The sequence below is a fragment of the Aythya marila genome (genome assembly GCF_965140915.1).
Source record: "Aythya marila genome assembly, chromosome: Z".
NCBI lineage: Eukaryota > Metazoa > Chordata > Aves > Anseriformes > Anatidae > Aythya > Aythya marila.
This window is the reverse complement of record NC_139080.1, coordinates 35,356,197-35,374,861: the sequence shown is the minus strand read 5'-3', so window position 1 is coordinate 35,374,861 and position 18,665 is coordinate 35,356,197. Positions and strand designations below refer to the sequence as shown.

At 36.9% G+C, this 18,665-nt stretch overlaps 1 protein-coding gene across 4 annotated transcripts in view; it reads left to right on the top strand.

The window, feature by feature from the left end:
* BNC2 (basonuclin zinc finger protein 2) overlaps nucleotides 1–18,665 on the top strand; it is a 348,609-nt gene that overhangs the window by 311,237 nt on the left and 18,707 nt on the right. For all 4 annotated transcript variants that reach the window (XM_082784296.1, XM_082784298.1, XM_082784297.1 and 1 more), the window contains one exon: nucleotides 10,860–12,826. In XM_082784296.1, coding sequence (XP_082640422.1) covers nucleotides 10,860–12,826 — 1,967 coding nt within the window. The remainder of the gene's footprint in view (nucleotides 1–10,859; nucleotides 12,827–18,665) is intronic.

Below are 18,665 nucleotides of genomic sequence, written 5' to 3'. Positions count from 1 at the left end.
CAGCATTGGAACTGTATCATCTGTCTTACAGTTAGGACTTGGGTTCCTAGAGCTATTAAACAGTTACCTCTCCAAGACCCACACAGGAAAAAAAAAAAAAAAAAAAAAAAAAAAAAAAGCATTGTTTAAAAAGCAGGTATGTGTGGATTTTTATTTTTATTTTTTACATTATAATGTGTGCTGTTATTTACCACAGCCAGGACATTTGTTCATGTAGATGTATTTTGCATCTATATGGTTTTATTTGTCTCTGTTTGTGTGTTTGTGCTTATTGATAAAGTCATTGAGCTATCCTTGGTGAAAGAAGGATCAAAGTCCATAACAAGTCAATTTTCTTTCTCAAAGCAGGGCATACCTGGTCTCAATGTTGTCCAGTCAGTGGACTTCTCTTAACTGTGACTTGCAATCGCTTCAGAAAATGGAATATGTTGGGAATTGGAATTTGCCAATTCTGTCTTCCCCTTCTGAAATAGAACTACCTCAATGCATAGAGAGTGAACTGAACTCGGTATTTTTCGAACTCTAACTCTGTAGAACTGTAATTACACCAAGACAGTGACCAATAAGCAGGTGTTGTAGAAAACAGTAGGCAAGGTGCTATTTTATTTTATTTTATTTTATTTTATTTTATTTTATTTTATTTTATTTATTTTACTTTATTTATTTTACTAAAATCAATACATTGATGTAGGTGCTGCCTGCCAGATTCTGTTACAGCTTTTGCACTGATCCATCCTCTTGGAGTCACTAGAACTGGTCAGGCATAATCCAAATTATTAATCTTTGATATTGTTCTGAAATGCATTGTCTGTGGTTTTATGGATGCTGTTCCTGTTCCACCTTGTGTTTGGATTTCTCAGCTAAAAAAATCCTTTGTGGATGTGGTCAAAAACAATGCAAACTGCGGAATTCATCACAGCACTGAATGTGAGATTGTTTGGAAAATATAGATGGCTCATCTATTAGCTGTTAAATTAGCAGAAGAGTGCTCAGGAGGTGATTATAGAATTACTAGTACTGTAGATTTTTATATTTCTTCTGTTTTACCGCCATTAGGCTTACCACTTCAGAGCCTTCTGCCACCACACTGTGTCCTATCCGCTTCTAAATATATCTCCTAAAACATTAAATATGTGTATACTAATCATGATCAGACTAAAATTCAACTGCTGTACTTGTGGGACTTTTTTTTATCAGAAGCTGTATTTAAGTGATGACACAGTAATTTGTTCATTCTTCTGTCAGTGTAATTTACAAGGCTACGACAGATAAACATAGCTATACAAGATTCATTTACGGTGACACAATGGCAGATACACAGAGCAGAACCCTGCCTATGAGATAAAGTGGACTGAGTGACTTACGCAGTAATTAGGGGATAATTGTCATTAACCTCGCAAACAGTAGTTTACCCATATTGTTTAAAAGGCTCCAGGATGCATAATGACAAGGTAATCTGTCAAAGCGCTAGGGGGAAATATTAATAAGATTTGTGCAAGCCTGGATAGAAAATATGCAGAAAGCGGCCACATTAAGCTAATTGGTGGATGAATATACACTTGTAAAAGTGCTTCTAATGGCACGTTTGCTGCTCTCCAAATGACTACTGTTAATGTGGAGAAGTGGGCTGCCTAGAAAGTCAGGACTGCTGGGACAAGAGGGTATTAAGACATGCAGGCACAGTTATTATTACTTTGTACACGGTAATATAATTTCCCCCACTTTCTTTTGCATTTCAGTGTCTGTAATATGTGCAATCAGATAGTTCACTTCATGTATCATAATATTTTTATATTCCAGTGACATTTGCTTTTTTTGGCGTCACTTCTGCACCCTGCTATCTCCCTTCTGCATCAGATTGCCACCTATGATACACCTGTTTTTCTTGGTGTAAATTTTTTAGGTAAACAATCAAGGAAAAAGGCCTCATTAAGATCATGTTGTATATATTGAAAGTAATAATGCATAGTTCCCTGATGAATACTAAAGGTGGAAATCAATCTCCCGGTTCTGCTGCCATTCATATACCCTACATATAGTACAGCGGAATCCCTTTATTGAGGCACAACATTGCATTCAATCAGAAAACCAAGTTTGTAATGAAATCCTATTATTGACACTTTTATTTCAGTCTTTTTATCCTTGTGCAACACCTTAATTCCTTGCAATTCCGTTGGTTAGGCAAATCTCTTACTGACTTCTTTGGAAGTTTTACTTACAAGCCTGGTACAAGAAACCTTTTGTGGCTTAAATTTTCCTGCTAGGGTTATGACTTTAGTGAGCTGGGATTTAAAGTAAGAAAATGACCATCTGATGATCTGATTTAACTTGACTATTAGATATCTTTCCCTGCTTTTGGTGCCGTGCATGTTGCATGGAGCAGCTGCAGGGATGTAAGACATGATAAATTGTTCACATTACCACATTGTGATCATTGGAGAAGGTCTTGGCTGAAGAAAACCTGAATGTCTCTTGTGGCTATGTGTATTGCAAATACACACAAATACCTTATTGGAGGTCTTGGTGAATGGGTGAATGCTTCTCGTTTCTCATAAAAAATACATCATTCCTTCAGTGTTGATGAAACTGAGGCATGGAGAAGAGGTTTAAGTAGCTTGCTAAATTCCCTGAAAGACTGCCTGAGCTTAAAGAATATAACTTAATTTCTCAGTGAGCAATGCAGCACTGACACCAACCAGTAAAACCACAAATGATTTCAAGGACTGATACTATCAAGGCAAATTTTCTTACATGGAATGGAAAAATGTGCAATTATATATGCAAAAAAAAAAAAAATGGGAAAGTGCATATGAAAATCAATCATTGCTATGGTTATGTGTATGTTGGTTATTTCCTATCCACTTACATGCAAAACTGTGTTCTAAAGTTAACCTACACCTGGAATTATTTCAGTTGTTTGCCCCTTTTTTGTTCCTGCATGTCCCTATCCTGAAGAGTTCCCAAGGGAGCTCGTACTGTCTAAACTTTCTGGCTTCATACACAGGTATGGTGGCTTGATTGCATCTAGAAGCCATGTCTGCCTAGGGGCAAACACCTTCTCTTGCTCAACACAAGTTGGTGGCACAGCTGCTTCAGGGACATTTACATGAATTTGCCATGCTTACAGGTTGTAGGCAAGAAAAGGTATCAAAATATTGCTCTAGAGTTGGAGTCCAAGATTCAGAATTTCAAAGCTCTCTAAGGAGTTCGAATACATAGTTTCCAGAAAATCCTGATATTCTACCATGATTGTAAGAACAATTTCCTTGCCTTTAGTATGCATTAAAAATGTTTTCATGTGCAGATACCATAAAACATGTGGTTACTTTTCATTAACTCTTCTCTGAGCAAAGTCTTTAGAGATCCAGAACTGACAGTAAAGGGAATAAATGCTTGCATTTGAAAATGTGTGACATACTTTGGAAAAGAAGGGCAGAATACTCGGAAAGTGGCACTGGTATTTTAAAATAAATGCCAGATAATGACAATTGCTGAAAGGTGACTTTGGATTCCTAAGCATATGACTTTGGATACCAAAGCAATATGTATCCACACTAACAGAATAAGAGACAGACTTTGCCACTTAACACTTGGGAGTTGTATCTCTTTTTCCTTCCCACCAACAAGACAGTCATAAATCAAAGCAAATTTCACAGACATCAGACATAAGAGTTATACCATTGTAAAATTAGTAAAAGCAAGAAGAGAACCAGGTTCTGATAGTGCTTAGAATGTTTGTTTTTCTCTGAGTGTGGACAGAGGTTTACTGTGAAAAACTAGTCAAGCATCCAGTTGTGAAGATGCTTGATGCAGTTGTCATTATTAAATGAAGCTAGAAATGCTGTGATAAAATGTTTTAGCCCCACAGTGATCTATCACAATTTTAAAAAATAAAAATGCTCTACACAGAGATATAGAGATATACAGGGAAAGAAAAAAAAAAAAAAAAAAAAAGCAATCATCTTATGAATTATTTATTCTTATCTGGTCCATAATCTAGAGCATTCCATAACAAAGTGCCTATAAGGAAATTCAGTTCCTGAAAGGTGTAGTGTGCTGGTGATCTAGTATTTTGATACCACTCCCTAAAAAGCAGCCCAGAACCAGTGCTCCAGCAGGTTGCTTGTGCAGGGGTCTGTGCTGCTGGCATATGTCTTCAGGATGAGATATAAAACAGAGGGCCTGCATACTTTTGGTCAGTAAAGACCCTGTAGGCCATTTAGCAAAAGCGTGGGTGGTTAACGGCGGTGTCCTGGCTAGGTTTCAGCTGCGGTTATTGCATTCCACCTCCTTACGTTCCATCTGCAGTTTCAGCAGGACATGGTGTTCCTCACTTTCACTCTGAAACTGCTAAGCAGTGCTCCTGTGCATCGTTACACAGCCGCTGTGCTCCACCATGGTGGTATGCCCCCAATATATATTCAAACAGATTTGGCTCTACATAGTGTTTCAGAACTAAGTTATTTCAAAACTACTTTCCAGCATGGTCAGTGGAATTACTATGGATTTAAGGTGCAATTTCTCTGGATTTAAAGTGCAGCCAGATTTGACCCAGTGTCTACAATATCAATTAGTAAAAGTTTGCAATAGTCTTTGGGATCTTTTTGGTCAAAATGCAAAGCTTTTTGCTGATGAGTGCATCAGGAAACGTAAAGCATAAGGAGCATCCAGAGTTAAGTACTGTTATATATCTGGCAGCAAAACTAAATACAAGCATGCATGTAATTACAAGTTCATTTGTATACAAACTGCTAGTGTCATTTTCATTTATACTTTGGGGAAAGAAAATTCTTTTCTTCTTCTGCTGTAACTGGAATCCTCATGCATACCCTATGTCATTTGGGGAAAGAAAACAACTCCAGCAGGTAAGGGAAAGGGGTGTCTGAAGGTAAGAAGATCTATTGCTTTTGATTTTTCTAGCACAGTGGAGGCTGCAGTGAAGCCAAAAGATAAAGATTTCCATTATTGACTGAGAACTCAGTAGTGCTGCACTGTGTTCATTCCTGCTGCAGCAGTATAACTCAAGGAGAGAACTGCTGACACTTAAACATGAGTTTGTTCATATGGTTTCAGTTGGAGAAGGGGGGCTGTTGGGAGGTGGACAAGAAGTGACAGATGAAAGGGGAAAAAATTAACAATGGCTCTTTGCAGGTTGGGTGTGTTAAACCTCATATCAGTTGCACATGTATAATCACAGCAAACAACTATGCACAACTTTTTTTCATGTTTACAGGAGCAAAGGTGAGTTAGGTTCAGCACAGAAAAAGCACCTCTCAAGAAAATGAGCATGTGAATGCTTCTGTTTCTATGGAAAGTATATACAAGGCTTACTTCTGCCTTATTGAAGTTGGTAGGGGTTGACCAGAATGAGCCAAAGTTGTTTCACATTTCCTGTGCCATGCATACAAATGTGAGTTGGTGTGCTGCTGCACACTTTTGGTCACTTTTACTCCAGGAGCAGTAAGACTACCCATAGCGTAACAGCTTGAAATTTAATTGGGAAGCAAAGAGATGCTCCTGGGAAATTCAGCCAAACAAAAACAACAAACCCTAAATCATGGAAATTATGTAGGCTTTTCTTTATTAGAAACAAATGTTCATTTTTTTTCTCCTGTCTACACCCTAATTAAAACCATCCTCTGCAATTATAGTATGACCAAATGAATGTCTCTCAGTCTGCTTTTCAATTGTTACAGCTGCTCTCAAAATGTTTCTTTGAGATCAGCTAGAAAATATATAGCTCTTTTAGAAGGATTCATAGAAAAAGTGATATTATAAACACCATGCTTGCTTAATTAGTTAATCAAATACATATCTATGTAATATTTTGTAACATAGATATCCAGTTGATATGCATTAAAAGCAACAGCTTATGGTGCATATGTAAACTTGCTAAAATGTGAAGGCTGGAGGTGTTTTTTTCTGTGTAATTTTGAGTGATTCACAGAAATTATCACAATAGTGCCCCAAAATAATGTTTGAGTGCTTCACAGCAGATAAGGTTTGTTTTAGAAGCTATTTTAACATTTTTAACCTTTCTATTAATCTCAACTCTTCTATAATCAACTCTCACTACTCATTCAGTCAGGAGTATACATACACTTTACCTATGCCAAGAAGTTAACTAGTAAGATAAAATTAGAACTGTAAAAAGTCTGTGGTGCATATGCATATGTACATACATGTCTCTGTGTGAGTGTGTATGTATAAAATTAATTAAAGGCAATGCAGGTACAGGAGTCAATGCAGCTTTTCACACAGTGAGAGTTTAGAACAACTGATTTCATAACAAAAGTTGAAGTTTTTCAGTGTATGTTTATACTGTATGCTTGTGTAGACCATCCTTATTTTCTAAATAATCAGTTTTTAAATTGTGAGGTTTTTAAGCTGATTTGAAAGCTTAAAATCTGTAAAGCCTGGAGGCCCTCAAGGAATGAAGACTCCTCTCCACAGTACTCCTCAATTAAACTCTTACAAGTTAGAGTGAACTTTGTGTCTATCTTCTGTTTTAGCATGTTTATATCATCCAAGATAATCATCTTGAGGCCCATCACTTGTTCTATCTGACCCAGAAGTTTAAGACAAGATGTACCCTGACATATCTTGACACATCTCTTCCTAATATATGTTCAGCAAAAATGAGGAGGCAGTTTCAGGATGTTTAACCATGATGTTACTTTGAAGATCTAATGCAGTACATGTGTACATGAATCTTTACCTACATAAATAATAAACATGTATGTATGGGAAGGGAAAGGGTCAAGTGTGTGTTTAGAATTAAAAAACATGCAAGGTTAAGTTCTGTATTCTTGGGGGTTAAATTTTGTATAATTTAGAGATTAAAAGTTTTTCTCCATCTAAAACTGAAATGGATCTACCCACACATATCAAATACAACAAATAAAAATTATTAATAATAAACATAAACATAACAATAATAATAATAATAAAAGGCTGTATGGATGAAAAACAAAGAGCATGCTGAACAGAGTAGGTTTATGTATCTACTACCTGTAAGACAGAGCTGTAAGCGTGCAGTAGTACCTCTGCACTCACTGGCTTCCTTGTACACATTGTCACAGGAGGCTTGGCTTAATCATCTGTGAGCTGAGAAAAGTAATATAAATCGGAACCTTTTGTCATGGAATATTTAAATGTGGATAGGATTTAATGGCTTTGGGGAGAAAATTTAGCATGAGAGATTGTAAGAAACAAGAAATCGATTACATATAAGAAAGGACTTGAACCTCTAATCAAGTATTACCATACACAGAGAGATCCCTTGCTAGTTATAACTGAATTCAAAGGGGATAATGGTTAGAATTTTTGTTAATTTTAAGTTTTATCAAAAAATGACATTCCTATTTGCTCTTTATCTAGGTTTGCATAATACATACTTACAGTGATATATGGAAAGCCATCTGTAAATCTTGAAGCATATGCTACACGGTATCCATAGGTAGTATGTCTTCTATGAAATACAGATATCTGTACAATTTCTGCTTTTACTGGGGAAATAAAAATCCTTGTTGCAAAATAACCAAATATAGCTTGATGCAACTAGTAGAAGAAGGCAAAGATCATTTAAGACTGACTTTCTTATTCCTTGCAATTTCTGTGACAGTGAGAGTAACCCTGCAGCAGCCACACCTAGCTTTTGTGCTGTGCGACTGCTAGTTTTTGTGATCAGTGGCACATAGCAGCAGCTGTAAGTCTGTCCCTCTTTACTGGAAATCTAGAAAGTTTTGTCCTTAGCTAAACAAGACAAAAGGGGGTGGCATCTCATTGAGAGATAGGTTGTATAGCCAACTGCCAGTGCCTCTGACTTGAGCTGTGAAATAACTCCACAAAAGCACACTGATGTCTGCCTGTTTGGTAAGTGCAAACAGCTAGCTGCACAGCGGTTGGGTGACTGACTGCGTGCGGTAACCTTCCGCTTACGTGTGGCAGTCTGTTACAGGATCTGTACCTACTATTCTCATGAGTTATTCTCATGCTGGCTGTATTTAATTTTTATTTACTTAAATATCCGTTTTTATAAAACATCCATCTGTTACATAAGCCTGTGAGTGATTTACAAATTACAGCAAAAACAAAACAAATTACTACCAGTAGTACATTACAAAGCAGCCTGCAGCTGGCTGCAGACAGGAGTCCTAATTCAATACATGTAAGCAGCGTAAATTAGACAATATTATTTCCATCTTCAAACAATGCAAGTTAGAAAGAATGAATACTTGTGGCTTCAGATTGGAAATGTGTATATATAAATTGGGTCACAGATGACAGCAAAGGCCTGGACACCAAAATCTGAACTGTTCTTGGAGTACCACATCAGAATTGCTCAAAAGTAGAACCACTATGGCTGGCTGGAAGTTGTGGGAGAAGTAAAGACGAGAAACATAGGTCACATTCATGGGCAGAGTAGCCAAAATTAGTCGGATGAGAAAAGACATAATCTTAGAGCTTTCAAATGTGAACCTGTCCTTTTGTTTTGTTTCACTTTCTTTTGCAGTTGGGTGTTGTTCTTGTTGTGCTGTTGTTTTATGTTCTGGATGATTTTTATTAACATAGAGTACCTCTAAAATACTATTCCATCAGACAGGTAGAAATGGGGGAATAGCAAAATTAGCGATGTCCACAGTGCTCAAAGGTATTCAAAGCTGCAAACACTTCCTGACTAATGCAAACCAGGACCACACTGCGAAACAGCATCTGCATGATGGGTTTCCTAAATCTCTGTGTAGAACATGCTGAGCAGCTTCTGCACAGAGATTGGTTCTGGTGCTCTGAAGCTGGGTCAACAGTGTGAGTCCTTCTAAAAGTATTCTGCAATTAATTACTTTTGAGGGTTTCACAATCTTGTAAGGTTTCATTGTCAATGGCCATATGTGGAGCCTTTCTAAACATTCCACAGTAGCATGCACGGTTCTGAAGAATACATGACATTGACATCATTAACTTTGAATTCATAAAGGTGACACACATCAGAGCTGAAATAACAAAAACCAGCTTTCATCAAATAAATACAGGCTTTACCATTTGGGGCAAACTGCATTTTCCAGTGCTCTAGAAAACGTGAGGGGAGGAAAGACTCAATCCTCTGAAGACTGAAGATAATAAACTAATTAAATAAATAAATATAACCTGCAAAAACTGAAAGACATTTGCAGGCTTCGTAATCAAATAAGTGCTAGTGGTTTTTGCAGTACTGTGTAGTCCAACATGTTTGGTTAAGTTCTGAAGCTGAGATTCAGGATTTAAAAAGATCAGAGACAGTACAGAGGAGTATCTTTGCAAGGCTTTCAAATTGTTTAATGCATGAGGAAGCATTGGAATAATTTTGATTTGATGGCATGCAACAGTGCTTGTTGGTTATAGTTACCGTGCTGATGTTATGTCCAGCATTTGCCCAAAAGGAAGGATGCCAATAAAATAATGTATTCATTATATAAGTATTTTAATATGTTTTTATCAATACATGCTGGAATGGATTGCCTGACATTACACTGCAGAATTTTTAAGTCCTACCTTCAGGCAAATCTCATGCTTACTAGCAAAAATGAAAGTGTGAAATGCTTTTTAATGTATATTTAACAACAGATAGTCTCGTGATTACTGATGTGTATTCTCTCTGGATTTTTCCCTTGGTATCAGAAGGCAATAATAAGAGACAACATTTTTACACATTTATGCTATCTACATCCATCAGATGCTTACTTTTTACATATTTTTAACTGTCATTTATAACAAGGCTGAAAAAAAAAAAGTCATCCCTTAAGTCTAAACCATACCAAGATCGCAAGTCTGCAATCAATTCCCATTAATAGTCCAGTTATGGTTAAAACAGTGTCTGTATTTCTACCTTTTGATGCAAGTTTATAATGAATGTGTTTTTCTATATTGTTTTAATGGAAAAAAAAAAAGTGAGAGAGAGAGAGAGAAAGAGAGAGAGAAAGAGAGAAGGAAAGAGAAGGAAGGAAGGAAGGAAGGAAGGAAGGAAGGAAGGAAGGAAGGAAGGAAGGAAGGAAGGAAGGAAGGAAGGAAGGAAGGAAGGAAGGAAGGAAGGAAGGAAGGAAGGAAGGAAGGAAGGAAGGAAGGAAAGAGAAAGAAAGAAAGAAAGAAAGAAAGAAAGAAAGAAAGAAAGAAAGAAAGAAAGAAAGAAAGAAAGAAAGAAAGAAAGAAAGAAAGAAAGAAAGAGAGAAAGAGAGAGAGAAAGAGAGAAAGAAAGAGAGAAAGAGAGAAAGAAAGAGAGAAAGAAAGAAAGATACTAGTTTTATATGGTATTTTTAAGACTTTTTGTCTTGCGTCAGACTTTCTTATGAGAAGGTCCATGAGTTACTTAAGCTTTATGTTTACCTACATTTCAAAAGGAAATCTCTCAAATTTATTTATTTAGACCTTTTTTGTAGTGTCACTATTTTATAACAACTAAAGTACAATTTTCCATATTTTACAATATGGAATGCACATTGTGGACTGCACAGCAACAGTTCATGCTTTATACTAATGTATGCTAAACTATTGCATATTATATAGATCACTGTTGTTAAAATAGCAGTATTGGAGTGTTTAGATCACAGATCCCCAGTGGTCTACATTTTGCTTGCTTTGACATTATTAAACTTAACTTGTTTCTCTTACTGTGATTGTAATTACTATATTTGCATGGCTGAAAAGTTTGCTTTTTTTGGTTGAGTTCTATTAACTCTGTTTGCATGTTGTGATTGGTTTTTTTTTGAGCTTAGTATTTCATGTGCAGGCAGCAGAGCACCTTCTGTTGAATTCAATAATTATGCAGAATCAATAAGTTTTTTTCTTTGTGTTTGTCTTTGTTGTTTCTTTGATATGGCCTCTAGGATGCTGCAGGCAAGGTGCTGGACCGCTGGGCCATCATGTCCAGGGAAGAAGAGATCATTACCCTTCAGCAGTTCCTGAGATTTGGAGAAACCAAATCCATTGTGGAGCTGATGGCAATTCAAGAAAAAGAAGGGCAGGCTGTGGCTGTGCCATCTTCAAAGACAGATTCAGATATAAGGACTTTTATTGAAAGCAATAATCGCACCAGGAGCCCAAGTCTCCTTGCTCACCTGGAGAATAGCAACCCTTCCAGCATTCATCATTTTGAAAACATCCCGAATAGCCTTGCATTCCTGCTTCCATTCCAATACATAAATCCAGTCTCTGCTCCACTGCTGGGGCTGCCTCCAAATGGCCTCCTGCTGGAACAGCCAGCAATGAGGCTCCGTGAACCAAGCCTTACAACCCAAAATGAATATAATGAGAGCAGTGAATCTGAAGTTTCCCCTACACCTTTCAAGAATGAGCAAACATCCAGCAGGAATGCTTTGACCAGCATCACAAATGTTGAACCCAAAACTGAGCCAGCCTGTGTCTCTCCTGTTCAGACACCTACACCTGTCAATGATTTATCAAAAACAGAACATACTAAAAGCTCATTCCGCATTCACAGAATGAGGAGAATGGGGTCTGCCTCCAGAAAAGGAAGAGTGTTTTGTAATGCATGTGGCAAAACTTTCTATGACAAAGGTACTCTTAAAATCCACTACAATGCAGTTCACCTGAAAATCAAGCACCGGTGCACTATTGAAGGCTGCAACATGGTCTTCAGCTCTCTTAGAAGCCGCAATCGTCACAGTGCTAACCCCAACCCCCGCCTCCACATGCCTATGCTAAGGAATAATCGAGACAAAGACCTAATTCGTGCTACATCAGGTGCTGCCACTCCAGTCATAGCAAGTACAAAATCCAACCTAACTTTAACAAGCCCAGGGCGTCCACCAATGGGATTTACCACTCCCCCTCTAGATCCTGTACTACAGAATCCTCTTCCCAGCCAGCTGGTGTTTCCAGCTTTAAAGACTGTCCAACCTGTTCCTCCTTTTTACAGAAATTTACTTACTCCTGGAGAGATGGTGAGTCCTCCAACCTCCCTCCCTACCAGTCCAATAATACCAGCATCAAGTGGCATGGAGCAGCATCCCCCTCCTCCTTCAGAGTCATCGGTTCCATCAGTGCTGATGCCCACTCCAGAGCCTAATACTGATCTTGCCCCCAAGAAGAAGCCAAGGAAGTCGAGCATGCCAGTTAAAATAGAAAAGGAAGTTATTGATACTGCTGATGAGTTTGATGATGAAGATGAAGAGGTGAATGACAGCAGTACAATGGTGAATGACATTGGTCATGACAATCACTGCCATTCTCAGGAAGAAATGAGCCCAGGCCTGTCAGTGAAGGACTTTTCTAAAACTGACAGAAGCAGATGTATTACCAGACCAGATATAAGAAGGGCAGACAGCATGACATCAGAAGATCAGGAGCATGAGAGAGACTATGAAAATGAGTCAGAATCATCAGAGCCCAAATTGTGTGAGGAATCCATGGAAGGCGATGATCGCCTCCATGAACCTGGTGAAAAATCTATGATGCATAGTGACAGACAAGATGAAAACCACAATGACTCTTCTAACCAGGATGTCATTAAGGTGAAGGAAGAGTATACAGACCCTACATATGATATGTTCTACATGAGCCAATATGGACTGTACAATGGAGGCAGTGCCAGTATGGCTGCCCTTCATGAAAGTTTTGCTTCCACATTCAACTATAGCAGCCCTCAGAAGTTCTCCCCAGAAGGTGAAATGTGCTCAAGCCCTGACCCCAAGATCTGCTACGTGTGCAAGAAGAGTTTCAAGAGTTCCTACAGTGTGAAACTTCACTACAGAAATGTTCATTTAAAAGAGATGCATGTCTGCACGGTGGCTGGCTGTAACGCTGCGTTCCCATCACGGAGAAGCAGAGACAGGTCAGTAAATATTAATTGATTTTCTACATTATTAAATGTGTTGAATTATGTATGAATAGGTGGTTTAGGGTACATGAAGAAATAGAGAGAAGCACAGTAATGACAAGTGACAATCATGTTCTCGTGACATTGAGAGAATTTTATCACTTCAAGATTTCCATTGTTGCTTGGCATTCAGAATAGTATTTATTGTGCCATCCTCTTAAGTGACTGGCAAGATAATAAATGTCGTTATTCTTTCTGTGTACCTGTGACTATATGTACTTCTCTTTATAAGCTGCAACTTATTACATTTATTTTCTTCTCCCTGCAGCTTTTAAATCTAGAAAAGCTTCTATTAAATATATAATAAATAATATACAATGCAAATATCTTTATGCATGCATAAAAGTAGGAAGGAGGGGAAGGGATGGATGGACAATTGGATGAATGGGTGGAGAGAGAGAGAATGGAAGGATTGGAATAAAAGAATGATTTCCATCCCCATAGGGTGATATAGAAGTAAAGAGGAAACATTCAAAGAATAGTCTTTCTTCTCTTCAATTTTTAAAATTAGCAACAAGTAAATATTAAGAAAGTAATTGTCTCTTTGTAGGAATGTATACACGTCTCGATCCTCTATAGTTATTTAGTCCACTTTCTTTTCTTCTCTGAGCAAGTCCCTTCCCTACTGATTGGAATAATGTATACTCAGACAGAAGAGACTAGACCCCTACATATTGTTAAGATCAACCCAGGGTATATTCTGCTGGCCCTTCGAATGAAATCATGCCCAAGCTATGCTGCATCAATACTGAAACAGTGGGGTTAAACAGAAGCAGCTGGTCCTTAAACTCTTAGGTTTATATATACACTATTCTTTTTGATTCTTGAGGAAAATGTAATCTAAATGGAATTTCTCAAGCTAGTAGGATAGTGCAGTTATTTCATAGTTGTGGATAAAAGCTCTCACATGTGATGATGATCATATTAATACATAACAAAATCTCTCTGGTTCATGGAGTGATGGAGAGATTGGGTCATCTCTTTTCCTTTATTTGTGTTTCATATTTTTTCATTATGCTGTAAAGATTCAGCAGACACAGGAAGGAAATTAAACCTAGCTAAGTATCTCACACACAGCTCCTTTTTTTTTTTTTTTCATTGAAGTTGTTGAGGTTTGAAAGTGAATATATCTTGCAATACAAAATGAAAGCAACTTAGTACTGAGGAGACTAAGGAGACAAAATTTGCTTTTTTGACGGAGTCCAGTCCCTGACTATCTCATATCTTCTCTTCCCATTTATAAAATTCCCTGAAAAGAACCATTAGAAAACAATTTCAAAACAGACAAGGATGATCTAGGAAGTTTGTTTTACAGTAGGAAGAAACCACTGGGCATCAAGCAGGGAAAAGTGAATTAAGACTCCATTCTTTGGGTGTCTTGATAACTTTTATGAGACTTGAGTTTGACAAAGGAAGTGGATGAGTCAATGGCATACTTCATTCTGAGTTTAGATATGTTCAATTCCTGAAACTGCACAGGTTCCGGTAGTCCAAAATTTGCCTTGGTTGGTCTGTTTCCTCAAGTGAATTAGTGAAATGTTAATCATATACGAGGCAAAACAGCTTTGGATTCAGTGTATGAATTAAGAAGTGACTAGATTTAGGATGTGGAGCATTGTGCAATATTAAATTTCAGAAGGAAACCATTGATAGGTTATGCTAATAATACAGGTAGTATATTAAAGATTTGTAAGTCCTAACAAAGAGATGACTGTGATGATGTATGTAAAATATTTCTGAGACATGAACATTTAAATAGGATACATTTTGAAAATATTTTGAGAACTATGTAGGATACTTCTATTAAGCTTATTGAAAGTAAGCCATAAAATAAAAATCTATGATTCAGGAACTTAAAAATTAGGCTGCATATTTAAGATAAAATTATTATTTACATATCATTTTGAGTTGTGTAAATCACAAAATCATCCTTTTATATCATTTCACAAGCAACATTCAGAATATGTTTTGGTTAATTGTTACACTTGGAACAACATAAATTCATAGGCATGATATGTCCATTAATTGCAAGGATTTAACAGTGTTCATGCACTTCAAAAAATTTGAAGGAATGGTACAGTTTGTGTGCCCATTCAGGTTTGATGTTTTCCCAGGTTCATTAGAACCTCTGGTTTGCAAATTTTTCTGGAAACGCCTTGCAAGAGCCAAGTAATACTCCCATGGTTCTTGTTAATACTTCCAGACATTTGAGAGAGAAGTATCTTTGAAACTTTCTCCTGTTATCCAGTCTTGTCTAGAAATGTAATGTGTAGGACTGTACAGAAATGAAAGCATAGGTAGAGCATATAAAACAAATTGGACAAAAGATTTTAATTAAACATTTTTAACATTATTTTCTAGTTTTTTCTATTAAAAAGAAAAAAAAAAGAAAAAGGTAAAGAAGAGATTCATACAATACATTTAGGAAGCAGAATTTAACTTAATATATTCTTTTTGTAAACTGTTTAATAACCCGAAAGGCTTTTCCATTCAATTTGTATATAAATATAAGAAAATACATGCATTTACTTTAGAGAGAGGCATTACCTAAGTTTTTAAGGGCTAGCTCTTCAGATTGTGGGCAGCCCCTCGAAATAATTGGGTAAAATGGTATTGCAAACTGAGAACTTCTGGTCACTTAAAGCAATTTCACTTAAAAGCTCAGAAACATTTTGCTATTAATTGCTGTAGAAGAAATAAAAAATAGCTACCTAAAGCACACAGTGAGTGTTACTAGATAATTTTTTTCATGTATTGCAGTTTCTTTCTTTCGGATACATTATCAAAAGTCTGTGTGATTTCCTTGTATTATGACTCAAACGATCAACTGACTTTTAAGTACCTAAAGAAGCTTAACATTTCTTTGCTTCAAAAATTAAAATTAAATGATTTTTTCAGTATGATCTTATTAATATAATGGGAGTTGTGGCTGTCCCATAGGTTATAGAGTCTTGTGAGGTTTTTATCTTTATTATTAATAATATTATAGGTAATTGTATTAATAATATTTAAAAAACATGTTATAACTAGTTAGAGAAATGTTCTAAAAAGAAAACACAAGTTTATGTGCAGATAAATAACATTGGTTGATCTTTTCTGTTTCATGTAGAGGCATCTGATATAGCTTCAGACCTTTTTCAGTACAATTCTAGTTAATCAAATGATTGACTATATTCCCTCTATCTTGTACATACAAGAAACTGAATTGTTGACAGTGGCAGTAGCTGCTGCAAAATGGGCTTTGCAAGGGTGGGATTTTGATACACATAGTTACCAGAGAAAGCAGTCCACTCCAGGAGCAAACACAACACTGCTTTGACTGATGGACACATGGTTTTTATCCACGTGTCACAGCTGCAACCCTTCATTGTGGAGCATATCCTGCAGCAGTGTGTGTTAAGTTTTGACTAAAGTCAGCTTCACTGTTCCTAGATCAGCTGTGCCTAGGTCAAGTCCTGTATAAATATTCTTCTGCTGGAAAGGTTGGAATAACTTCTAAGATCTTTGAGTAAGCACTGCTATTCCTTGTAAATAAGGGTCAAGATAACCAGAAGACTCAGGAGTCCTACCTCACACATGTTTTTTCAACACAGGGCAGAGGAAAGCAAAGCAGAGTTCATGCGTTTACTGTCAATGTCCCAGTACTTCTATGTTCCTTTCTAAAATTTAGTCTATATTAATGAATATCTGATATTCATTATGAATATATATCGTATGTATATTCAAAATACAGTGAGCCTAGATTTTTTTTGATGGCTTTTTTTTTTCACCACTGTCTCAGCTACAAGTAACAGCACTCATCAAATTAATCTTGTACATACCTACGTTTTTGATCTTTTTCCCAAATAGAGTAGTACAACTGTCTCTCTTTTCCTTGAAACTCTATGCTTGTTAAAAACATTTTTTATTCCTTTCTTCACCTGCCACTCCCCAAATTAGCTGTTCATCCACCACTGCTTCTGTGTTTACTTCAAATGTCATTTCTTCTAGAGGCAATATGTACAGGATATATCTTGTTGCAGGAAGGCAATGCAAAGTAAATAGTAAAGGAACCCATATTAAAAGTGATGTCAGTGATCGGGAGCAATGACATGCCTGCTTTTAGAACAGAGAGACATCATTTCCAAGGAAGATTTTAGTAGGAAAAGACAAAGAAGGGAAAAAGATAAGTTCCTGTGAGAACTTTGCACTTGAATGGAAAGAATTGTCTTTGGAAATACAATTATTTCCAGACTCAGAAGAGGAGACTGAGGAGAAAAGGCCTGTGGCCCTGGCTGCTGGATTCCTCTGAGATCTGCTTCCCAGCCTCATCTGTGAGTCCTACTCCAGCAAACATTGACTTTGTCTTACAAAGAAATAGGTGTGGTTGCTCCTTGAAGGCAGCACTGAACTACAGATGCTCAGGAAATGATTCTGAGCTGCACATGAGACACAAAAACAGGAAGAGGGAACAGTTACTTCCTGTCGAAAGAGGACAGTAATGCCGAATTTTCATCTGTGTCTGTGCTGGAGAGCACACAAGCAGAGGTGAAGATCTGGAAGATGAAGCTTAGGGCTTTTAGCTTGGTTTCTGGCTCTTGCCTTTAAGAACCAAGAAATTTGTGGTCAAAAACACTAGTGGAACAGGATGCCTGGTGGATCTTCTGCCATAGGTAATTATTTTTGAGGAGCTACTGTTAAATCTTTAGGAGAAATACAGACATCTCCTCTGACAACTTTAGTGCATGGTACTGGCACTAAATTAGTTCAGAAACACTGAATCTGTGTTTCTTAGGCTACAGCACATTAGTAACAATATGTTACCTCTTTTTTTTTTTTTTTCTCTCGATGTACATGAGATAAATTAATGTTCAGTACCTGCTTGGAGAAGCAAAACAACAACTTTTCACTTTGTCTTTTTTCTACTAAAGTATGAATATTAATTGTTCAGATTTGTCTTTAATTTTTTCATGAAGTGAGTGTGTGTGTGTGTGTGTGTGTGTATGTTCCACAAGATAAGAAAGGTGGTTGAGCCCCATGAATAAATTTTAAAACAAAATAATATCTGCTTAGGGTGACTTATAAATAAATATGAGGCAACTATTGGTGCCAAGTGTGATCATGCCACTTCATTACTAGTTAAATCAATCCAGATTTAAACATGTAAACTCTTTGATTTGAATGGAGCAAGACATCTGTAGGTGGTTTATTAAAACCTGCTGATGTCTCCAGAACTAAATTTGTGTGGATATAGGCCTCTGGGTAGCTGTATCGGAAAAAAAAAAAAAAAAAAAAAAAAAAAAAAAAAAAAAAAAGATATATACTTTTTGTCTGGTTACCTGACTTCCAGCCCTGTACAGGTGTGCTTGAATAAATTAACATCAGTTACCTGTGATGAGCCAGTGCATACATTATCAAGGGAGGTGAAGATGTGAGAAACCTGCTACCTACCTCCTGTTATCACCTTCTTGACAAAACAGCACCCATTTTTTCATCATCATACTATGCTTGGAATCTTGTATAGACAACATTTTAGGGAATTATTTTCTATAAATGCTTTCAATTCTAAGAGATAGCTCCGAGAAAGAGGTTATTTCACACCAGTCCATGATAACTATTACTGTATGTCCCCTAATATAGTTAGCTGGCACATACAGCTTTAATTTCCTCCAATAAGAACAATGAAATAGGGTTTTAAGACATTAGGTGTTTGATGAACCATTTGTCAAGAGACAAAAGGGCTATTTTTCTACATTTTTTAAATGCAAACTTATTTACCCAGGTACTGCTGTTTCTAAATGTGATGCGGTTCATG